This window comes from Hemitrygon akajei, chromosome 3 (genome assembly GCF_048418815.1).
Source record: "Hemitrygon akajei chromosome 3, sHemAka1.3, whole genome shotgun sequence".
NCBI classification, from domain to species: Eukaryota; Metazoa; Chordata; class Chondrichthyes; order Myliobatiformes; family Dasyatidae; genus Hemitrygon; species Hemitrygon akajei.
Window position 1 is genome coordinate 174,889,346 of NC_133126.1, and position 25,515 is coordinate 174,914,860.

At 43.1% G+C, this 25,515-nt stretch overlaps 1 protein-coding gene across 1 annotated transcript in view; it reads left to right on the top strand.

Moving 5' to 3' along the window:
• The window catches only part of LOC140725651 (uncharacterized), a 431,629-nt gene that overhangs the window by 369,910 nt on the left and 36,204 nt on the right, over positions 1-25,515 (top strand). The window contains exons 23-28 of the mRNA XM_073041401.1: positions 6,063-6,191; positions 15,667-15,795; positions 17,413-17,541; positions 20,877-21,005; positions 21,107-21,235; positions 24,026-24,154. Of these exons, the coding sequence (XP_072897502.1) occupies positions 6,063-6,191; positions 15,667-15,795; positions 17,413-17,541; positions 20,877-21,005; positions 21,107-21,235; positions 24,026-24,154 (774 nt within the window). The remainder of the gene's footprint in view (positions 1-6,062; positions 6,192-15,666; positions 15,796-17,412; positions 17,542-20,876; positions 21,006-21,106; positions 21,236-24,025; positions 24,155-25,515) is intronic.

Below are 25,515 nucleotides of genomic sequence, written 5' to 3' on the forward strand. Positions count from 1 at the left end.
ATGTCTGCACGTACTGCTGAATCCCTTTCATCATTCTGGGCCACCAGTATCTTCTCTTGATAAACTCGAGGGTCCTAGAGATCCCTGGGTGAACAGTCATTCTTGACAAGTGTCTGCATTGGAGTACCTGGAACTGGACAGAACTTGGTGTGAACAGCCGACCTGAAGGACTGTTCTAGGAGTCTCCCCTTGAAATTGGGACTTACGGACAAGAGCATTGATTCCCCAACAAATTGGTGCTACCCTTGGCTTGGGGCAAAATGGTGGTAGGCTGCTCCTCTCGTATGGATTCATCAAACGGATGGGACAAAGGGTTTGGTTTCTGTTTTTTATTCAGGATGAAATTAAAGCAGTTAAAGAACAAAGACGACCTGGCCTCTCTGGAATTCAATCTCTTGGCTTCTGAATACAAGCCAGGTTCTTGTGGTCTGTCCAAAAGATAAAAGGGTTCTTGGCTCCCTGTAGCCAGTGACACCATTCCTCCAAAGCTAGCTTAACCATAAGAAGCTCTCAATTCTCGATGTCATAGTTTTTCTCTGCCGGGGATAGCTGCCTGGAGAAGAATGCACATGGGTACAGTTTACCGTTGAAAGGTGATTGTTGAGACAACATTGTACCCACTCGATGTTTGAGGCATCCACCTCCAAGATGAAGGGAAGGTCAGGGTTAGGTGAAACCAAAATGGGAGCTGATGCGAACCATTGTTTAAGCTCTGAAAAAGCAGCCTCCACTTAGGTAGTCCAGATAAAAGGGCTCATGGGTTTCTTAATTAGCGCTTTCAGTGGAGCTGCCACTGAGCTGAAGTTCCTGATGAACTTCCAGTAAAAGTTTACAAACCACGGGAATCATTGGACTTGTTTGATGCTGGATGGTTGTGGCCAGTCTGGGCCTTGGTAGGGTCCATTTTGAGTTTGCCATCGGAAATGATGAAACCCAAAAATGAAACGGTCATCATGTGAAATTCGGACTTCTCCAGCTTGACATAAAGTCCATGGTCTAGAAGCCTCTTCAAAATGTCCCTGACGTGAGTGACATACTCCTCCATGGATTTTGAGTGGATTAGGATATTAACCAAGTAGACGAAAGCATGCTTATGGAGATTATCCCAGAGAACATCGTTTATTAAGGCCTGAAAAACTGCTGGAGTGGTCACAAGACTGAAGAGCATAACCAGGTACTCATAGTGCTCTAATAGTGTATTAAATGCGGTCTTCCACTCATCACCTTTCCTTATATATACCAGATTGTATGCACTCTGCAGGTCCAGCTTTGTGAATGGGCTTGCCTGCTCAAACATCTCGAAAGCCGTATTCATGAGTGGAAGGGGAAAACAGTTCTTGGCCATTATGTGCTAAAACCCCCTATAATCAATGTATGGCTGCAGGCTCCCACCTTTCTTTTTTTACGAAGAAGGCGTCACCAGCTGGTGAGGTGAAGAACCAAATGAAGCCCATGGCAAGAGCCTCCTCTATATAACCTTCCATTGTGCTTCTTTCTGGGCCTGAGATTGTGCACAATTGACCCTGCAGGGGACAAGTACCAGGCAGCAGGTCTATAGCACAGTCGTAGGGTTGGTGCAGTGAACGTCGAGGTCTCTCCCTTGCTGAAGACCACTTCCAAGCCCTTGTAGATGGAAGGGATTTCAACTAGCTTGAGTGTTGGAATCTCCTCTGGACCTTCCTCCTCCAGACCTTCCAGGGGTGATTGGCAATTCTCTGAGTCCCTTCCTGAGGTTCACAAAACTCATTCATAGAAACTGTGGCCAACTCAGAATCCATATCTCAGTCTGTATCCTCAGGCGACAGCAGCAAGGTGTTACAGATGGTCCTTGGCCCCCTGGATAAGGCTTCAAGAATTGGCGTAAAGGAGCCTTTTCTTTCCCTGAGATCTGGCAGCTGGATTCCTTTGGCTTAGCTGCTTGGGCATCTTCTTGGTCTTCTCCTGAATTAGAGATTCACTTTCCTTAGCTCCAGTGCAGTCCCATCTAGACAGGGTCAGGATACACACAGTCCCATTGGCCAGTACCGGCCTGTCCATCCTTGAGGGCAGGACTAGGTCTCCAGAAGACCTCAGGTCTTCGCACTGAAGGCCACTCCCTTGTTGCTTGTTGATCTCGGGAGTGTCGAGGTGTTGGAACACCACGCCACAAACATACCCTTTTACAATGACTGGTCCATGCAATGATTCTGCCCTCCCTCCAGTCCACGGATGGGTTATGCTGAGACAGCCAAGGGTGCCTGAGGACCAGGGGTGTGAGTGGAGAGTCAGTAATGTAGAAACTAATGTCTTCCACATGATCCCCTAACTTCATCTGAAAAACCACACTCTGTTGCTGGCTCTAGCAGTGATGAAACACGTTCCTCATGGTGGCCATGAATTTCTCTGAAACTGAGCAAACTTCTAACCTTCATTCCTAATGCACAGTGGCCCAGGCCAGGACTATTCCAGTCTGAAGAGAGATAATGAAGGCCACCTTTCTGCACACTGAAGTGAACAGGGACGGCTGGGTTTGAACACTAATGAGCATTGAGTGAGGAAGCCACGGCAAGAGCCCGGGTCACCATCCAACCTCTCCAGTGTTGGAAGATGGACCGGCTCTGTGGAGTGACCGACTGGCCCTCCCAAGTGACTCTGGCTTCCTGCTTGTGAAGGTTGATAAACGGCCAGCTGGAGCTCGTGTATCTCCAGGCTGTGTCCAAAATCTCGCTGTGGCTGGTCACAGCGGATGAAAGATTCTGATACCCCATTGGGTTCACACTGGCCTAATCATACTGTGATGAGAGTCCTTGATGAGGATGGTTGGAGTATCCAAGACTAGGATTGAGACACCCGATAAAACTGGATTGAGAACTGAGCACAAAACACCAGATGATATCTCTGGTTGGGTTTACGATTGAGCACTGAAGATCTGTCCAGATGCTCTTCAAACACTCAATTCCTGGTGGCCAAAGCATGATTGCTTATTAGCATGATGGTCCTGAACTCCCACGCCAGCTATCCGTATTCCAGAGAGTTAGGGCGTCTCAACCTCGGAGGCCGGCGTGGCTAGGTGTACCGCATAACGTTGGCCCTTGGATTGAGTGCTGCATGAATTTGGGACCCTGTGTTGTTCCTCTACAAGGGGTGTGACATAGGTAGGAAGCAAATGCGAGGCAACTGAAATTTGTTAAACATCAACAGCTTGTCAGTGATAGGCATAGTCATGCTTAAAATATCTTAAATCCCAGCAGAGGTGAGTGATGATGCTGAAATTAGTCACGTCTTTGGGGATTTCCTGTTGTTATTGGACTAATGCCCTGCTCAGCTGCTTTACAGTTTTGACTCAGTCCTCTTCTAGCTCACTCAGCCTTTACCGTGCTGCCTCTGCCAGCTCACGTTGTTAGAAGCAACCCTCTGTACAAGGTGATGTAGACGCTGTTGAAAGGAAGGTAACAGATTGTTATAAGTTAGAGAAATTGGTGAGGACATTAACCCTTGGCTAACAACCAGTTGTAAATGTGTGGCATTAATTGTCCTTTACACCAACCTGCATACATTCTGCTCCACAATCTCTTTTACCAAGCAGCAATGGATAGCAGGCTCAAGGAAAAACCATCATCCCCATGTTGTCTGTTATCCCGGCTTGGAAATACATTACTTGTCCTTTATTATTGTTGGATCCAACTCGCAGGACTCCCCAACCAGTTGTGCTTTGTGATTTCCTTCATCAGAAGGACTATAGCAGTTTAATAAGTTAGTTCACCACTACCTTCTCAAAGACATTTTAGCTATGGCCAGTAAAGGATGGCATTTCCAGTGATGCCCAGGCACTGGAAAATGGGGTAAAAAAGAGAAATGTTTATTTATAGCATAGTGGGTTATCAGAGGTAGATTTTTTTTTACATAGAAGTGGTAAATGCATGGGAACACCCTTTTGGGATAGTGGTAGAGGCAGATATATTAGCGACATTAGGGACATGGACAAAAGAAAAATGGAAGGTTATGGGACAGAAAGATTAAATTGATCTTGGAGTAGGTTAACGGTTTGGCACATCATCTTTGGCTGACAGGTCACTATTGTGCTGCACTTGTCTCAGAGTCATAGAACACTACAATACATAAAAAGGCTCTTCGGCCCATCTAGTCTATGCTGAATTATTAATCTGCCTAGTGTCACCACCTGCACCCAGACCATTGCCCTCCATACCCCTTCCATCCATGTACCTATGCAAATTTCTCTTAAATGTTGAAATCGACCCTGCATCCACCACTTGTGCTGGCAGCTTGTGTCACACTCTCACCACCCTCTGAGTGAAGAAGTTCTCCCTCATGTTTCACTTAAACATTTCACCTTTCACCCTTAACCCATGACTTCTAGTTCCAGACTCACCCAACCTCAGTGAAAAAAGTTCGCTTATATTTACCCTATATATTCTGCTCATAGTTTTGTACACTGCTGTCAGATCTCCCCTCAATCTTCTACGCTCTCGGGAATAAAGGTCTAACCTATTCAACCTTTCCCTATAACTTTGGTTCTCAAGTCCCAGCAACATCCTTATAAATTTTCTCTGCACTCGTTCAATCTTATTTACATCTTTTCTATAGGTAGGTGACCAAAGTTGCACACAACACTCCAAATTCAGCTTCACCAACAATTCAACAATTTCAACATAACATCCCATCATCTGTACTCAATACATTGACTTATGAAGGCCATTGTGCCAAAAGCTTTCTTTATGATTATTTCTTTGTGATGTCACTTTCAAGGAACTATGGATCTATATTCTCAGATCCCTTTGTTCTACTGCACTCCTACCCTGGCTGGTCCTACCATATTGCAACATCTTGCACTTGTCTGCATTAAATTCCATCTGCCGTTTCTCAGCCCATTTCACCAACTGGTTCCAAATCCCACTGCAGGCTTTGATAATCTTCTTCGCTGCCCACTACACCCCTAGTCTTGGTGTCATTCGCACATTTGCTGATCCAGTTTACCATATTATCACCCAGATCATTGATATAGATGACATAGAACAATATAGACCCAGCACCGATCCCCGTGGCACACTACTAGCCACAGGCCTCCAGACAGAAAGGCAACCATCTGCAACCTCCAACAACCACTGCCTATGTTCTGAAATACAATTAAGAGACGCAATAGACCGCCAATGCTCGAGTCCAGAACAAAATACAAAATGCTTGTAATGAGCTCTTTGTGCCTGTGTGGGGAGCCGGAGAGCATTGGGCTCCAAGCTTTTTAAGAGAACTGGGTTAATTGTTCTTTCGTGAGAATGTTACGCACTTAAAGTTCCTTGTGTTTTTTCTTGAGTGATTCACTCTTTGTAGAGCAGTCTCCTCCTGCTTTGTGTTTAAGCTTTTAAGTCTATTTTATAGGCTCAGGGATTCCGTGTTACTTGTATTATTTAAGTGTATGCCTGATTATCGTTAAGCATGGGCACCTAGTTTTGAGAATGTTACGTCTCGCAGTGTTGCTCGGCTGAGCCACCGATGTGCTGTTGGAATCCTTGTGAATAAACTGTTTGCCGTCTCTACATCGGAGTCTGCCTTTCCTCCACATTTGGGTTCTGACATTGCCAGCGCACATTATGACAGCGCTAGATGAATTCTGTAGGTCAGGCAGCATCTGTGAAGGAAAACTTGCTTCGTCCCTTCTCGTTCCCTTTTATACTGTCTATCTCCCTTATCCCTTTCAGTCCAGATGAAGGGTCTCATTCCAAAACGTTGACCGCCTGACCTGCTGAGTCCTTCCAGCATTTTGCTTATTGCTTAAATCAAAAGTCTGTGAAATTGAATGTTTTGAGGTGACTACAGGTGACAGCAGAGAAAGAGAGTTTCTCCCCAACCCCACCCCCATCTCCCCCTAATGCCATGGAGCTTTCCAAAGAGTTGGTGGACTTGTCACAAATGCTTATGGGGGCATTAAATGGACTATTGCAGGAATATTAATTAACTGTTTACTGAAAGATGTTTATGGGGGTGGGGTTCAGTGACTGATTGTGGTCAAGCAGCTCGTTGGTCCTTGTAACTAGAATCGGTCCTCACGCTCTCGTCCCTGTGTGCAGAGTGCCCTGTTGGAAGCTACGGTCCACGATGCGAATCCATCTGCCGGTGTGAAAATGGAGCAACTTGCGATCACATCAGCGGGGCGTGCACCTGCGCAGCTGGTTGGATGGGAACCTTCTGTGAAAGACGTAAGCTGTGACTTTGTACTTCTCACTTCTTTTTTATTGAAGCATCCCTGTTGTACTGCAAATGAGGTGGGAATAAACACCACCCTTAAGGCAGTGAGGAGTAAGGATGGGGAGCTGTGGAGCCCCTCCATCGGTGATGCTGATGACAGCGCTGCAAGCAGCTTCTTTGATTGGAATTTGGCCTGGACTTGGCCGAGTGGATATCTCATTAGTTCCCCTTCTCCTTAATTCAGATCCTCAGCCTGAACTTCCTGCTGGAGGGAATGTTCACAACATACAAAAGCATTCAAGACCATTAAAAATGAATAAAAGAACAAAAAAAGATCAAGATGACTTACAAACAATTGAAAAGAATCTTGAAGACATATAAGCAATTAAAAACGTTACAGCAAGTTCAGATGAATCAGAATCAGGTTTACTGTAACAAACATAATCTGAAATTTGCTGTTTTGTGTCAGCAGTACAGTGCAATACACTAAAAATTACTATATTACAATAAGAATTATATAAAAAATAAATCATCATCTTCATTACATGCTGTTCATGGGTTCATGGACTGTTCAGAAATCTGACGGTGGAGTGGGAGAAGCTGGTCCTAAAACGTAGAGTGTCTGTCTTCGGACCCTTGTACCCACCTCCCTGATGGTGGTAATGACAAGAAGGCATGTCCTGGGTGGTGAGTGTCCATAATGATGGACGCTGCCTTTCTGAGGCATCGCCTTTAGAAGATTTCCTCTATGCTGGGGAGACTAGTGCCCATGATGGAGCTGGCCAGGTTCACAACCCTGAGCCCTTACTGGTCCTGTGTATCAGTGCTTTCATATCATGGTGATGTGACAAGTTAGAATCCTCTCCATGGTACATCCGTAGAAATTTGCAAGAACCTTTGGTGACGTTCCAAGTCTCCTCAATGCCTAATGAAATATAAGTGCATCTATACGTTGGGCCTAGGATAGAACTTCAGAGATGTTGACACTCAGAAACTTTGAAGGTCTACCATGTGTCCAGCATTTGATGCAATTACAATGAGGGGATACCAGTGACTACATTTCATTAGGATTTTGTATCATTCTGTATGTTTCCTTGCAGCAATAAACCTAAAATAACCTGGAGAAGGATCACTGCATACTTTTCCAAGTGTAACCATGAACATGTCTATGCTGCAAAGCTGCAGTGCAGAGTTCTGAGGTAGACTGTACATATAAATTTGCTGGCAGCAATCTATCAGTAGAGGTCATGAAATTTTATTCATGTGAATAAATACTGGCTGTTAGACCATAAGACATAGGAGCAGAGTTAGGCTATTTGGCCCATTGAGTCTGCTCCGCTATTCAATCATGGCTGGTCCTCTTTTTTTTAATCTCCTCCTCAACCCCAGTTCCCAGCCTTCTCCCTGTAACCTTTGATGCCATGTCCAATCAAGAACCTACCATTCTCTGCCTTAAATACATCCAGTGACCTGACTTCCACTGCTACATGTGACAACAAATTCCACAAATTCACCACCCTCTGGCTAAAGGTATTTCTCTGCATCTCATAATATTCCCTTTTTGACTTGCCTTTTTTCTTTCCTGTTGTAACCTGTGGTCCACCTCCCAGCCACTGTTGGGAGGCCTGTATATAATTGCCATCAACGTCCTTTTACACTTGCAGTTTCTTAACTCAACCCACAGGTTCAACATCTTCCGATCCTAAGTCACATCTTTCTACTGATTTGATGCCATTCTTTACCAGCAGATCCACACCACCCCCTCTGTGTACCTTTCTATCCCTCAGATATGAAGTGTAGCCCTGGACATTCAGCTCCCGACTACAGCCAGCCACAATTCAGTGATTCACCAAGGTACTGCTGGCATTTCCCACCAAGGCTCAAGCTTTGGCCCATTTTGTCCTCAGGTTCCTCACAGAAGGCCAGGAAGGTACTGAGTGTTGGAGGTAAAAAAGGGGGTTTAACTAGAAGTTTACAACAAGGAATTCACTCAAACAGTAGGACAAGAAAAATGCTGCAGAGTCAGAGAAGCTGTGATTTGAGAAAGTGGTTGTGGGATTAGACAATATCGTACAGCTGGGGAGTAATGGTGAGAGATTTGCACTCATTTATCTGGGCACCATTCAGCCAGTCTTGCATATGGCACTTAAAGGGGATGTGGGGTATCCTCTGGTTTTAAAATCTCAGCCCATCAGTTGACTAATTTGCCTGATGCTGATGTAGACCTCAGAATTCCTTCTTGAGGATAGATCCTGTTTCAGAGTCATTATTATCCAGTGCATAGCACTGTCACTGTCTCACAGCTCCTGTGATCCACGTCAATCACCACCTCTGCTTCTGTCTGTGTGGAGTTTGCACCTTCTCCCTGTGATTGTCTGGGTCAGAATCAGGTTTATTATCAGTAATGTATGTCATGAAACGTAGCAGTACAGTGCAATATATAAAATATTCTATAAATTATTATAAGTTTTATATATTGTGCAAGAAGAGAGCAAAAGTAGTGAGATAGTTCATGGATACGAGAGTCAATACTGTCCGTTGTAGTTGTTCCTGGTTAGTTTGAAGGAAAAGAACAGTAAAGTTACCTATAAAGTACCTCTTAGTAACTAATTATGAACAGCTTACCCCAGCTAAATTTGACTGCTTGCTAAGTAACCTAAACTTGGATAAAATCTCCTAGTTTGGCTGGTTTACATCTTGTTGCTCACCCGGTTTGTGTCTGCAATCTGCTTATGATTTAGTCCTTTGCCTCATCTGGAGTCTCTCGAGAGGGATCCATTTCCACAATGCAGATCTACCCTTCCAGGTCCATGTTGACTTGTCAATTGTCAACACGTGTTCAGGAATGCTGGGGAATGTGTTTGTCTTGGTTACAAATTACAGTTACAGCTCTGCTGCAGAATTACCCGTCTGTAATATTCCCCAGTTCAATGTTGCTTAAGTGCAACATTCCACACCTCGAGATCAGGGCGAGTTCGAGTTGTGATGCAAGATTTTCAATCTTTTACTGGTGTCAGTTGTAGATTACAATAACGCATTGTAAAGTGAAATTCCACGGTACTATTGATGGAGTGCTGTGTTCCTTGGGATGAAACAGAGAAGCATGGCTATATCTATCCTCCTATGCAGATATAGAAGGTGCCACAACCCTATACAGCAAAGAGTAGTGTCACTGTTTCTCCACCAGCCTTGCTTACACTTGCATTGTGTGGTTTGTGGCATCTTGCAGAGGGGAAAATATCTGGTTTGCTTTTAACAAGGCAACTGTGATGGAAGTTCAAATTAACTTTATTACCAAAGTACGTATATGTCACTACGTACTACGATGAGATACATTTTCTTGTGGGCATTTACAGGAAAATAAAGAAGTAGAATAGAATTTGTGAAAAACAAAGATTAACAAAATAACCAACATGCAAAGCAAGACAAATAATAAACAAAAGTAAAGAAATAATACTGTCAACGTGCGTTGTAGAGTCCTTGAAAGTCAGTCCATAGGTTGTGGAAATGAGTTCAGTGTTTAGGTGTAAGATGTTATCCACACTAATTCAGGAGCCTGGTGGTTGAAGGGTAAAAATTGTTCTTGACCCTAGTGATGTAGGACCGAAGGCACTTGTACCTCCTGCCCGATGGCTGTAGTGAGCAGTGAGCTTGGCTTGGATGGGGGTCCTTGATGATGGATGCTGCTTTCTTGTGGCAGTGTTTCTTGTAGATGTGCTCAATGGTAATGATGCCTTTGCCTGTGATAGACTAATAGTTCATTTAATTGACTGTCAAGTGTTTAAGAATATTAGATTAGATTCAGTAGATGAATCTCAAGATTGTATAATGTATATGTACTTTGATAATGTACTTTGAACTTTGTTATAACTCCAAGCGTATTCCGATAGATTACAGTGGCTCTAAATTGTCCAGATTACTCAAGGTATCCATATGATCATAACTGGACCATTCCAAATTGCTCAGTTGCCAGAAGTGAATATGACAATTGTGGGATGGAAACGAGATAGGATTTCTCTGAGCACTGATTTATTTCCTCCTAGTTTTAGAGGTAGAGAAGCGATCAGTGTCACTGTGATGGTTTGTTTAAGAACCGTGGTAGATAGTGCCCTCCAGTGCTCACTGACTGCGTGTGCAGTATAATACTCCAAGCATGCATGGACACAGTTGAGGAGTTATCATCTGTCAAATTTGGAACAGAATTTTATATTCGAAATGGAAATTTCATTGAAGTTCTGGGAAATATTTAGACATGTACTCACATGAGCTGAGCAGAATGTATTTAATTTTTGGAAAATATTTTAAGTATTTCAGGAATTACATTTATTCACCAGTGATTTTTAACATTTGTTCAGAATCAACTCAGAGGACTTGAGTATTAACATGACAGTTTCCTAAAATGGTGTTTCCAAAACACACGAGTCCCACAATACACAGAACATCATACAAGGCAGACTCACGGGGCTCCCAAATTTACACAGTTCCAGGTCTTACATTAGGCTTTGTATTCAGCCCTGCTGTCCGTTCTATCACGTTCTTCCCTTCCTCAAAGAGTTTGTTTCATTCCAATAATATACTTTTCATCCTAACTTGTCCCATTAAACCTTTTATTCTGTTAATTGGCAATATACTGTAATTATTTCTCCAGCATCTCATTCCAAAAGTCTTAGTCCTACTGGCATAAGCTTTGCTTTATCCTAACCAGTGTTATAACAGCCTTGTGGATGTACAGTATATATAAACTGTATATGTGTTAGTTTGTTCCTACTTCACTGCTTATTACTTTTGAAGTATATGAAATATCACAGTTATCATCCTTCAACCATTAGGCTCCTGAACCAGCGTGGGTAACTTCACTCACCTCCACAATGTACCTACCCCACAACCTACGGACTCACTTACAAGTACTCGGTCTAATTATTTTATTTAATTATTTATTATTTGCACAGTTTTGTCTTCTTTTGCTCTTTTGCTATTTGTCACTTTATTTAGGTGTTGTATTTTATTCTATTGTATTTCTATTTTCTATATACATACTTTGATAACAGATTTACTTTGAAATACCCTGGAAAATGTTCTTCTTTTACTGAGAAGTATGAACTAATGTGCTCCCGTGTCCTTTTAGGTGATTAATATTCCAAGTTATATAACAATATACTGAACAAATGGTAAGCAATTATCAAACATGTTTCTGTCATGTTTCCATATGGAGGATATTTCAGAAGGCTGGAAACCGCTGGAATTTTCTTCACGGCCTCCTTGTGGGAAGAATTGTGCCCTGACTGGCTGGTAATATAAAGCAGAATTAAGGACATTTATGCAGTCCCTTCAACATGGCAGAATGTTCCACAGAAAAGTGGAGTAGGGTACAGGCCACCTGGCTTCCCAAGCTTGCCTGCCATTCAATGTGACCATGCCTGAATTGCCCTGGTTTCACATTCTCTTTTGTTACTTTGTACTGTCAACTTTCCAGTGTTCTAAAACTGGTCTTTCTCCTCTTTAACTACCTCCCATGAGGCAACCGCCACAACACTTCAAGAATTCCAGGCATTTAAACATAGAAACATAGAAAATGTACAGCACAATACAGGCCCTTCGGCCCACAAAGCTGTGCCGAATATGTCCTTACTTAGGCTTACCCACAGCCCTCTATTTTTCTAAGTTCCATGTACCAATCCAGGAGTCTCTTAAAAGACCCCATCGTTTCTGCCTCCACCACCATCGCTGGCAGCCCATTCCACACACGCACCACTCTCTGTGTAAAAAAACTTACACCTGACATCTCCTCTGTACCTACTTCCAAGCACCTTAAAACTGTGTCCTCTCATGCTAGCCATTGCAGCCCTGGGAAAAAACCTCTGACTATCCACACAATCAATGCCTCTCATCATCTTATACACCTCTAACAAGTCACCTCTTATCCTCCATCGCTCCAAGGAAAAAAGGCTGAGTTCACTCAACCTATTCTCACAAGACATGCTCCCCAATCCAGGCAACATCCCTGTAGATCTCCTCTGCACCCTTTATATGGTTTCCACTTCCTTCCTCTAGTGAGGCGACCAGAATTGAGCACAGTACTCCAAGTGGGGTCTGACCAGAGTCCTATATAGCTGCAACGTTACCTCTCGGCTCTTAAACTCAATCCCTTGGTTGATGAAGGCCAATGCACCTTCGTCAAGATCCCTCTGATCCTCCACACTGCCAAGAGTCTTACCATTAATGCTATATTTTGCTAACATTTACCACAGTTTTTGAGAAGAAATTATTACCTGCTTAGGTTTTAAATGACTTCCCCCTCATCTTGTAACTATATCCCTGTTGTTCAAGACTCTCCCAGTCACATAAACATCTCAACGTCTATCCTATCAGCCTCTTCAGGATCTTTTACATTTCGATGTGATCAAACCTCAGTCTTCTAAACTCCATAAAAACAGAGGTATCCTTTTCTAATGCATGATAGGACAACGCTCACATCCAAGGAGTTAACTAATGCTTCTCTGGAGCATCAACTAATAAACCATGACTTTTTAAAATCAGAATCGGAATCAGGTTTATTATCACCGGCATGTTTCGTGAAATTTGTTAAATTAGCAGCAGCAGCAGTTCAGTACAATACATAACATAGAAAAAAATAAACAAAATAAAATAATAATAGTACTTAATAAATAAATCAATTACAGTATACATATATTGAATAGATTAAAAATCGTGCAAAAAACAAATAATATATATTAAAAAAGTGACGTAGGTAGTGTCCAAAGGTTCAATGTTGCATTTAGGAATCAAATGAGAGAGGGGAAGAAGTTGTTGCTGAATCACTGATTGTGTGCCTTCAGGCTTCTGTACCTCCTACCTGATGGTAACAGTGAGAAAAGGGCATGCCCTGGGTGCTGGAGGTCCTTAAAAATGGACGTTGCCTTTCTGAGACAACACTCCTTGAAGATGTCCTGGGTACTTTGTAGGCTAGTACCCAAGATGGAGCCAACTAAATTTGCAAACCTTGGCAGCTTTTTCCGGTCTTGTGCTGTAGCCCCCCCCCCCCCCCCCCCAGACCAGACAGTGATGCAGCCTGTCAGAATGCTCTCCAAGGTACAACTATAGAAGTTTTTGAGGGTATTTGTTGACATGCCAAATCTCTTCAAACTCCTAATGAAGTATAGTCATTGTCTTGCCTTCTTTATAACTGACTTGGTATGTCAGGACCAGGTTAGATCCTCAGAGATCTTGACACACAGGAATTTGAAACTGCTCACTCTCTCCACTTCTGATCCCTCTATGAGGATTGGTATGTGTTCCTTCGTCTTACCCTTCCTGAAGTCCGCAATCAGCTCTTTCATCTTACTGATGTTGAGTGTTAGGTTGTTGCTGTGACACCCACTCCACTAGTTGGCATATCTCACTCCTGTACACCTCTCATCACAACCTGAGATTATACCAACAATGGTTGTATCATGGTATTTGAGCTATACCTAGCCACACAGTCGTGGGTATCTAGAGGGTAGAGCAGTGGGCTAAGCACACACCCCTGAGGTGCACCAGCGTTAATCGAGGAGAGCCATTGAGATTGCGTCTACCATTGATCTATTGTGGAACTAGGCAAATTGCAATGGGTCCAGGTCCTTGCTGAGGCAGGAGTTCAGCCTAGTCATGACCAACCTCTCAACGCATTTCATCACTGTCGATGTGAGTGCTACCGGGCGATAGTCATTAAGGCAGCTCACTTTATTCTTCTTAAGCACTGGTATAATTATTGCCTTTTTGAAGCAAGTGGGAACTTCTTCCTGCAGCAATGAGAGGTTGAAAATGTCTTTGAATACTCCCGCCAGTTGGTTGGCACAGGTTTTCAGAGCCTTACCAGGTACTCCATCGGGACCTTCCGCCTTGCAAGGGTTCACTCTCTTTAAAGACAGCCTAGCATCGGCCTCTGAGACAGAGATCATTCATGATAGGACAATCCCTCAACCCACGAGTCAACTAATGCTTTACTGGAACATCAACTAATAAACCATGACTTTTTTTAAACCATTCATGATAGGACATTCCCTCAATCCAAGAGTTAACTAGTGCTTCACTGGAACATCAACTAATAAACCATGACTTGGAGCCACATTGGAGTGGGTGGTCAGAAGCTCAGTGAAATCAGTGGAAAGTGGACATGTATATGAGGTTAATAATGCACGGCCTTTGGAACTGAATGCACGGCTTGCTGTGTTAGGACAAATAATATTATGATGGGTGCACAGCTGCATAGTGGTTAGCATAATGCTTTACAGTGCCAGCTGTAAGATTGGGGTTCAATTCTCATCGATGTCTGTAAGAGTTTGTATGTTCTCCCAGTGAACACATGGTTAACTCCATACGCTCTGGTTTCCTCTCACATTACAAAGATGTAGGAGTTAGGGTTATTTCGCTATGGGCATGCTGTGTTGGTGCTGGAAGCACAGTGACAATTGTGGGCTGCCTCAGGCACATCTCGGACTGCACTGGCCATTGACATGAACAATGCAGTTCACTGTATGTTTCAACATACATGCGACAAATAAAGCTGAGCTTTAAAATTGTGGATGAGGGAGAGAGACCACAGCTGGAGTAAGTGAACTTAGCTTTCTTGTTTATGAACAAGCCAGGGAAGGTAATAGAAATACATAATGACAATATTGTTGGGTGGATTTGAAAACAAGGATGAGAATTATAAGCCTGTGGATTTGTTTCACTGTAGGCCAATGTGTACAGATGGCTGGGTGAATGAGACGAGGTAAGAACTAAGAGAGGGTCAGTAGAAGTTTGAGCGGCATTAACTTAATGGAAAATGGAAGCAGAAAGGCTGACAAGGTGTGCTTTGATGTTGACAATCTTTGGGCCTATTAGCTTGCGACCCAGCAGCCACAGGAGAACTGGTGTTTCCAGCGAATTTCTGCAATTGTAAGGTGTCTTGTTCACCTGTGCTCTGCCAGCTAGAATCCACATAGAATCAGTGCATTCCCGGTCAGCCCCTCTCCTTTCAATATCCATTAAGATGATGTCGCACCATATTCTACTGTCCAACTCCCAATATGGTTCTCACTGGGAGCATCGCATGTCACACACCTCTGAACCAATCACATCACCTGCCCAGCGGTGCTGTCAGATTCTTAGACCTTTAATTTGCCTCTGTTGTGGTCACTTTAACATTTCATTGTGCATCCCTCAGTTTGCACAACTGTACTTTGCACCATTCCATTCATGCTTTTTGCTGTATTTATTGTCATCATGTATGCTATAAGCTTTACTTTGCAAGGAATTTCATTTCACCCTGGTGTGTATGGTCTTAAATCTAACTCTAAAGCTGACTGAATGAACCTGTATTTATTTTGTTCTTTTACTATACCGCCATCTTCTGTTTCTGCAGCAGTTGGGGCTTGTGGTCTACTTTGTACCTTAGGATATGTTATTGGTGGTTCCCCCATCTCCCCAGCCCCTAACACACATCCACTTTCTCCTTTTCAGCTTGCCCTGATGGATTTCATGGCCTTGACTGTCAGCAGATGTGCAACTGCAGAAATGGTGCCAGATGTGATCCTGTGACTGGAACGTGTCACTGTCCCCCCGGCTGGCTGGGACCTCAGTGCAAGCAACGTAAGCTTACCTGGGTGGGAGGGGGGATCTTGGCAGGGCGATGGGTCGTTGGTGCATGGTGAAGGCAAATTTGGAAACAATTGTTGGCACCCCTGTTATGTCGCATATTAAATGCATACCTTAGGTGCAGTAGAATTTTGAAGCAACTGTGTTAAATTTTATCACTGTGTCTCTGTCCTTTTCACTGTTCTGCACAAGTCTTCCTTGAGTCTGTTACCATCGTCTTCACTGGTTGATTTATTTCTGAGTGTCAATATTCTGCAAGCTTTGAAAATGTCTCAGCAGTCACAAAACAATCAGACTCTCATTGAGGAGCTTCTACTTCATACAAAAGTAAAAATTTGCTAATTCTGGAAATCACAACAAAGTACTGGAAATATTCAGCAGATCATTCAACATCTGTGAAGAGAGAAACAACATTAACATTCTAGGTCAATGAAACTTCCCTCTTCATGCGTGAAGTTGCTCATCCCTGGCACCATTCTAGTAAATCCCACTGGGATATATTTTTATAAAACAGACTGCAAGTGTAATACTATTCTTCCACTGAGATTGGGTGGGATTACAACTAGAAGTTATTGGTTAAGGATGGAAAGTGACAGCTTTAAGGGGAACATGAGGGGAGAGTGTGGTGCATATAAGTTCAATTTCAATGTTTAAAAGAAGTTTGGTTACGTAGATGGAGGGTAAGAGGGTGGAGGAATATGGTCCCGGTACAAGATGGGAGTAGGCAGTTTAAATGGTTCATCATGGACTAGCTGGGCTGAAAAGCCTGCACTTTTCTCTGACTCTGTGACTTGACCCTGGCTTCCCTCTAATCTGGAAAGCAACACTTCACCAATACAGTACTTTGCACCTGGAATATTGACCTTTTATTTCCACCTGAACTCCTGTCAATTTAATTTCATGGTCTATTATGTGACACATTATTAAAGCATCTTTGAAAGCTCACTTTCACTAACTACTGAGCTACCCTTGTTTTGAATATGTTCAGCAGTCTCTTTTATTTTGGATTTCTAGCAAATGGTCGTTTGTTGGTTGTTCATTCTTCACTCCTCTGTCTCATTCATCTCTTTCTATTTATCTGTACCTCCTCCACACAGATCAAATGTGATGAACAATTCCTGGCAGCCCTCTCACAACTGATGCCAAAACCACGTTTCGTCTCTTGGGGTTGTAACCTCTTGCAGAAGTTTCCTCTGTTCATCCATTCCCGCCCCTTTCTCTACAACTTAAAGCAAGTTTATATCCTAACATTTCCCAACTAAGCTTCAGGTCTAGGACATACCTCTGCTTCCCTGTCCACAGACACTGCTGCTGAGTACTTTCAGCCTTTTTTTCTGTTTTTATTTAAGATTTGCAGTGTACTTTTGGTTTTAGTTAACTCACCCATTTTCTCCAGAATATATTCATAGAATTCGTATGGAAATATCTCATACAATAGGATGTTGTTATTATTAAAACATCTATTACAACCATTGATCAGCAGGGTAACCCCTTATCAGATTGCTATGTGTTGCATTTGTTTCCACTGCAAAACAACTTTGTGCTGTTTGGTTGACACTTGCTGCTGAACGACTGAATGCTGCACTGTATTCTGGTCATCTCTTTCCACAGCCTGTCCTGACCAGCGATACGGAGAGGGCTGCAGCCAACATTGTGATTGCTACAATAGTGCGGCATGTGATCATGTGACTGGCCAGTGTCGTTGTGCTCCTGGATGGATAGGAACCATGTGCCAACAGCGTAAGTAATTGTAAACAAGTCAGCGGTAAGGGGAAGTTGGCTTTTGGACCTATTGACGATATAGAATGCCCACATTGACCTGATTGTGGTTATCGTGACTAGTATATCAAAGACTGAATGCTTCAGTCTCATTAGCGATCCATGACTTCTTTCATAGCAAGAGTCATTCAAAGGTTCAAAAGTTGTGTTGCTCTGAAAACCATTCCCTAACTAACCCTCGACACCATAAAATTGATGTCTGGTGAGTATGGGGGTAGGTGGTGGGGGGGGGATTGTGAATATTTTTGCATTTGTTGACTGGTAGTGATAAGACCACAAGACCTTAAGATGTAGGAGTAGAATTAGGCCATTCAGCCCATCAAGTCTGCTCTGCCATTCCATCATGGCTGATCCCGAATCCCACTCATCCCTGCCTTCTCACTGATTCCTTTGATGCCCTGACTAATCAGGAATCTATCAACTTCTGCCTTAAATATACCCATGGACTTGACCTCCACCGCGGTCTGTGGCAGAGCATTCCACAGATTCACTGATCTCTGGCTAAAAAAATTCCTCCTTACCTCTGTTCTGAAAAGTCACCCCTCAATTTTGAGGCTGTTCCCTCTAGTTTTCGATACCTCTACCAGAAGAAACATCCTCTCCACATCCACCCTATCTGGTCCTTTCAAAATTTGGTAGGTTTCAATTAGATGCCCCCCCCCCCCTTCGCATTCTTCTAATTTCCAGTGAGTTCAGGCCCAAAGCTGCTAAAGGCACCTCATATGTTAACCCCTTCATTCCTGGAATCATCCTTGTGAACCTCCTCTGGACTCTCTCCAATGACAACGCATCCTTTCTGAAATATGGGGCCCAAAACTGTTGACAATACTCCAAGTGTGGCTTGACTAGTATCTTATAAAACCTCAGCATTATCTCCTTACTTTTATATTCTATTCCCCTTGAAATAAATGCCAACATTGCATTTGCCTTCTTTACCACAGACTCAACCTGTAAATAACCCTCTGAGTGTCTTGCATGAGGACTCCTAGGTCACTCTGCTCTTCTGATGTTTGAACCTTCTCCCCATTTAGATAATAGTCCGCACTATTGTTCCTTTTGCCAAAATGCATTATCATACATTTCCCAACACTATTCCATCTGCCACTTTTGTGCCCATTCTTCCAATTTGTCTAAGTCCTGCTGCAATTGCATTGCTTCCTCAGCACTACCTACCCCTCCACCTATCTTCGCATCTTCCACAAAATTTCTTCCATTATCTAAATCATTGACAAACAATGTGAAAAGTAAGTCTGAACACCACTAGTCACTGGAAACCAACCAGAAAGTCCCCCTTTATTCCCACTCACTGTCTCCTGCTTGTCAGCCATTCCTCTATCCTTGCCAGTTTCTTTCCTGTAATGCCTAAGGATTTTTTCTTGTTAAGCAACCTCATGTGTGGTACCTTATCAAACACCTTCTGAAAATCCAAGTTAATGGCATCCACTGCCTCTCCTTTGTCCACCCTGCTTGTTACTTCCTCGAAGGACTCTGACAGATTTGTCGGGCACTATTTCCCTTTACATAAACCATGCTGACTTTGACTTATTTTATCATTAGTCTCCAAGTACCCTGAAATCTCATCCTTAATACAAGACTCCAACACTTTCCAACCACTGCAGTTAGGCCAACTGGCCAATAATTTCCTGTCTTTTGCCTTCCTCCCTTCTTAAAGAGTGGAGTGACATTTGCAATCTTCCAGTCCTCCAGAACCATGCCAGAATCAAATGATTCTTGAAAGATCATGACCAATGCATCAGTTATTTCTTCAGCAGTCTCTCTCATGTCTCTGGGATGTAGTCTATCTGGTCCAGGTGACTTATCCCTCTTAAGACCATTGAGTTTGACTGGCTTATTTTCCTTTGTAATAACAATGGTACTCACTCCTGCTGCCTGACACTCACAGACCTCTGGCACACTGCTGGTGTCTTCCACAGTGAAGACAGATGCAAAGTACCCATTTTGTTCTTCTGCCAATTCTTTGTCCCCCATTACTAACACACCAGCATCATTTTCCAATGGTCCAATATCAACTCTCACCTCCTTTTACTCTTTATATAGCTGGAAAAAAGCTTTTAGTATCCTGTTTCATATAATTAGCTAGTTTGCCCTTATATTTCATCTTTTTCCTTCTTTTGGCTTTTTTGGTTGCCTTTTGGTGGATTTTAAAAGCTTCTCAATCATCCAACTTCCCACTCACTTTTGCTACCTTTTATGCCCTTTCCTGGATGAGGAAGGGGAGATATGACAGTGCTCTTAAGTTGCTTTTCAATTATATTGGTTTTAGTTTATCATTGTCACACATACTAAGATACAGAGAAAAGCTTTTGTCGCATTCTGTTCATACAGTTCAAATTAGTACATGACGCATTGCGGAAGAACAAGCTAAAACAATAACAATGCAGGAAAAGTGTGTAACAGCTACTGAGAAAGTGCAGTGGAGATAAACAATAAGGTGCAAGATCATGAGGTAGATTGTAAGGTCAAGACTCCAACTTATCATACTAGAGAAATGTTTTCAGCATCATTGACAATTAAAAAAGGATCTAGAGCTTTTCTGGCTCATACTGCTATATTCTTCAGAGTGTCATCGAAATATTGGTTATAATCGATACCTGTACCCGGCTTGAAGCCCGAGAAGAATTTATTCATCATAGATAATAGTTTAATAAGCAATTGGAGTTCTGAACAACACCTTCAAATTAAATTTATCTTATAAGACTACCTAAATAGATTTAATTTTGTTCAAACAATTTGACCTTCTCCAGCTTTCTGCCTCCGTTGTAAAATCAACCATATAAGCAACTGGCAGTTTTGCTGTTTTAATTTATGTCCACTGGACAAAAATCAAGATTGGGTCATACTCCCCTAGATTCAGGCAGCTCCATCATGGGTTTTAACCACCTCACTAAACGGTAATACCTCAACAGCACCGGTGACCCGGGTTCATTTCCCACAGCAGTCTGTAAGGAGTTTGTACATTCTCCTCTTGACCACATTTGCTTCTTCCCACATTCCAAAGATGTACAGGGCAGTAGGCTAACTAGTAACATGGACGTAATTGGGTAGTGCAGGTTTATTGAAACTGTTACTGTGCTGTATCTCTAATAATTAATAATAAATAATGTAAGATATGTCAGTGATTCTGATGACAGCTTAATGGATCTGAGGGAAGTTCTATTCCTTTCGTTGTACTGGATTTGCATTGTCTCTGCTCCAACGTTACCCAGATAATTAAAAAGAAGAATGTTGCGGAAGCTTTCCACCTTACCGAGTTTTGTATTTTTCACTCCTGATAGGATGCCCTACCGGGCTCTATGGAATGAACTGCTTGCAGCCATGTGTCTGCAGGGACTCAGCCCAGTGTGACCCCGTGAGCGGAACGTGCACCTGCCCCAAAGGCTGGACCGGAATCGCTTGTGAGCTGGGTGAGTGTGTGATCATAAATGAACCGGGAGTGAAAGCAATGGAAAAGTATTGTTCGTTGTGAGGGCCTGTGTACCAATCCAGCATTCCGCTTGCTATTCAGAGTGTGAAGAAGGACGGTTTGGTGAAGGCTGTGAGCAACAGTGTAGCTGCAGGAACGGGGGAACCTGTGACCGACACTCTGGAAAATGCACTTGCAGACCCGGCTGGATCGGAGAAAAATGTCAAACTCGTAAGTAAAAGTTATGGTTTCTTATTGTTATACTAGACCAGGGATGAAAGCAAGAACCCATTGAGAGATTTGTGCTGGATTCCTATCAAGGCTAGTTTGTAACTGGACTTGCTTTATTTTTCTTTTAAATTTCTCTTCCTGATCTCCCGCTGGTTTTTGGACTGTTGGTGATTATGAAAGGACCATGAAGGCATCACCTACCTAGTGCAACTATGTGAATTGCTTTTCAATTTATTAGAAGGTTGCATTAAATAAAGAAGCTTTCACTATTTTTGCTAGCTCCAGAGTGAGCTCCTCTGTTGTGTAGGTGGTAAAGATTTCAAAGCACTTGCTTGAAGAAGAAAAAAAGGGTTTTGCTGATGTACACTCTGCTCACACATGACTGCATGGCCAAACACTCGATCAATCACGCCATCATGTTTGCCAATGACACGACAGTGGAGAGATTCATCACCAACGACAATGAGACGGCCTACAGAGAGGAGGGTAAAGAGTTCGAGGCCTAGTGCCAGGCAAATATCCTTTTCAGTATGACAACAAGACAAAGGAGATAGTTATCAACTTCAGGAGAACTCACACTCCTCTTTACACTGGCAGCGTAGCTATGGAAACTGCAGCAGTTTCAAACCCCTGGGAATCACAGTCAACAAAATGCTGGAGGAACTCAGCAGGCCAGGCAGCATCTACGGAAAAGAGTACAGCTGACGTTTCGGGCCGAAACCCTTCGCCAGGACTCATCACTTTCAGTGTCCCAAACCACATTTTGCACAGTGAAAACAATTCTCTAATGCTTCTATTTTCTGAGGAGGCTGAAGAGAACTAGATTTTGCACACGCATACTGATGCCATTCTACAGATGCGCAGTCGAGCATCCTAACAAGATGCCTCACTGCTTGGTATGGAAATTGCAGTGAGGCGGACAGGAAGATTCTACAGCAGGTAATGAAAACCGCCCAGTCCTTCACTGGCACCAGCCTACCCTCCATCAAGGAGGACTCCATCAAGAAGGGTGCTGGAAAAGAGCCAGTAACATTATGAAGGATCTCACCCACCCTGCTCGTGAACTGTTTGCCCCACTCCCATCAGAGAGGTAGCATTGACACCAGGACCACCAGACTCAAAAACAGTAAGGCTGACCAACACCTCCACCCACTACCTGCACCACTACTTTATTATTTCCTGTCAGTCACCTTATGTACATCCTAGCGTCACCTTACGGACACACAGTCAATCTATGCACATAAGCTATCTCATGTATTTATATTTATTGTCTGTGTTTTTTGTTACTATCACGTTCTTTATCTTTCTTTTTGCACTGCATCAGATCCAGAGTAACAATTACTTTGTCCTCCTTACCGCTGTGCACAGGAAGTGGCATTAAACAATCTTGAATCTTGAGCTGGCCAGATTAAAGGCTCGATTGCACAACTGGTAACCGGTAGTCCAATGGACCCATGCAGCTCTCCTTCAAAGTCCTCTTTCTCTGCAGCTTCGTCACACTAACTGGCAGTTTCCTCAGAAAAATGTCCTACTTCTTAATAAGGAATTTCTCAATAACCCTAACTTCAGTCACTCTTAACAATCTCCCTTCAGTCTGCGTACTATGCTGATTCCCTTAATCTAACTCCGCACACTCTTTAACTGAGCAGTTCTTTATTTCTGTGCTCCTAAATCTTCCCGGCACACACAGTACTTGGTAACTGGTTTATTATTGACACATATATGGGGAGACAGTGAAAAGCTTCTATCTGCATGCCATCCAATGGATTATTCCATACGTAAGTACCTCGAGGCAGCACAAAAGGAAAAAAGCAGAATGCAGAATACACTGATACAGACAAAGTGCAGTGCAGCTCGGCAAATGAAGTACAAGGGCCACAATGAGGTAGACTGAGAGATAAGAAGTTTATCTTTAAGTACATGAGGTCCATTGAAAAGTCTGAGCACAACGGTATAAACGCAGTCTTTGAGTCTGGTGGCTCATGATCTCAGGCTGTTATATCTCCTCTCTGACAGGAGAAGGGAGAAGAAGAGAATGCTTGGGGTGGGACTATGTTAATTATCTTTGATTATGTTAAGTACTTTTCCAAGACAGCAGGAAAAGTAGAGAGAGTCAATGAAGGAGAGGTTGGTTCCCATTAGTGTCCATTTTCTGTACTAGGGAAACTTGTATTCATCTCATTCACTAAGTCTTCGACCACCTGTGATGGGATTAACACCATGATTGACTCTTCCCCAGCCACCTTGCCCTTATCATGTGCTGGAAATACTTTGGCCACCCCTACAGGCAGTAAAAGCCAGCTGTGGATTCAGGTGTGTCAGCCTGCCTGACAACTGGTGATACTGAGAGATATCATTGGCAGTTCTGGTTGTGCGTCTGCTTCCAGTGGCCCTTTACAACACATGCCAGGCTTCAATCCGTTTGGGGTTCGGTTTCTCCATCAGGCTTCCTTGGGACTTGGACTCTTCATTTCCTTTTATAGTATAGCTCAGCCTAGGAAGCAATAGCAGACTGACACATGTGAATTCAGCAGCTTGTATAAAATTTTACATGGTCCAGGCTACATTCGCTTCTCACTGCTGCCGTCTGGCAGGAGGCATAAGAGCCTTGGATCCCATACGACCAGGTTCAAGAGCAGCGTGTGGGGAGTACATACTGTATGTAGTATCACCAATACAACACATTGTTCCTGTGCCTAAATGGAATTAGCCTCTGGTGTATTGTGGTGCTAATGTTGAAACTGCTTTGTCTCCACTGTTCATGAACCACTATCTGGCTTGGCCTTCTAGCTTGCCCAGCAGGATTCCACGGAGCACACTGCGAGGAAAGATGCGAGTGTGAAAATGCCATTTCCTGTCATCACGAGACAGCAGTCTGCCAATGCACCCAAGGCTGGCGGGGGAAGAGATGCGACAAACGTAAGTACTGACTTCGGGTCTTCGCAGAGTGTGAGACCCAGTTACCAAATTACAGAGCAACATTCACCATAGAGCAATGTTTGTCTAGGCCACAGAGAGTGTGACTGGATATGCGGTCATAGTACGGTGGTTATGGTTTACAACTACTGCTCATGGTAATATTAGATTGTTAGTGAAGAAGTACACAATCCGAACACCAAGATCTGTTAGTGAACACAATCTAAGATGCTGTCATTACCATGTCATATACAGTACAGAGCTGGATTTTATCACTGTGATGCTATTGGCTTTTCCTACCATTGCACAGTGGAGCTGGCACCATCTTTGGGATTTTTGTGCCTACGTAGTTGAATGTGGAAATGCTGAGGTTTCTGTCAATAGTTCAGTGCTTCTCCACGGGCTATTCAATTCCGTAACTTTCTCCAATGCTGACAGGAGAACATAGAACAGCACAGAGCCTTTGGCCATTTTTCTTTCTTTCATGTATCTATCTAAGTCTCTTAAATCTCCCTAATGTGTCTGCCTCTACCACCATCCTAGCAGTGTGCTCTATGCACATTAGCACCTGTCTCTGACATCTTTGCATGCTTTCCTCAATCATCTTAAAATTATACTTGTCATGTATTAGCATTGCTGTGTGAAAAAAGACACTGGCTGTCCACTCTATTTATGCCTCTCATCATCAGGTAATCAGTAAACTGATTGAAGGTTATATGTTCATGAACTATTCTCACTATATTTCATCCAGAAAATGAATATTTTTCTGTGTGTAGTTGAGCTTTGTGTTGGCGCATGGCCAAGTGGTTAAGGTGTTGGTCTAGTGATCTGAAGGTCGTTAGTTTGAGCCTCAGCTAAGGCAGCATGTTGTGTCCTTGAGCAAGGCACTTAACCACACATTGCTCTGCGACGACACTGGTGCCAAGCTGTATCAGCCCTTGTCCTTCCCTTGGACAACATCAGTGGCGTGGAGAGGTGAGACTTGCAGCATGGGCAACTGCCATTCTCCCATACAACACTGCCCAGGCCTGCACCCTGGAAACTTTCCAAGGCGCAATTCCATGGTCTCTTGAGACTAACGGATGCCTAAAAAAAAGAGCTTAAGTTTGTAATGGACAAGCTAGAATTAACATACGGCAAATTCTCTGGCCCTGCGTACATCATAGCTTTGTTAAACAATTATCTTGAAATGTAAAGGTGTTTTAAGACACCAGCATATTATTTCAATCATGTTAGTGAAATTTCATGTTTTTTATTTTAATCTTGCCTGTCTTAAGTTGAGTTTATTGTCGTATGCACAGGAACATATATACACAGGTGCGACAAAAAACTTCCTTGCAGCAGCATCACGGTTGGCCAGGTTC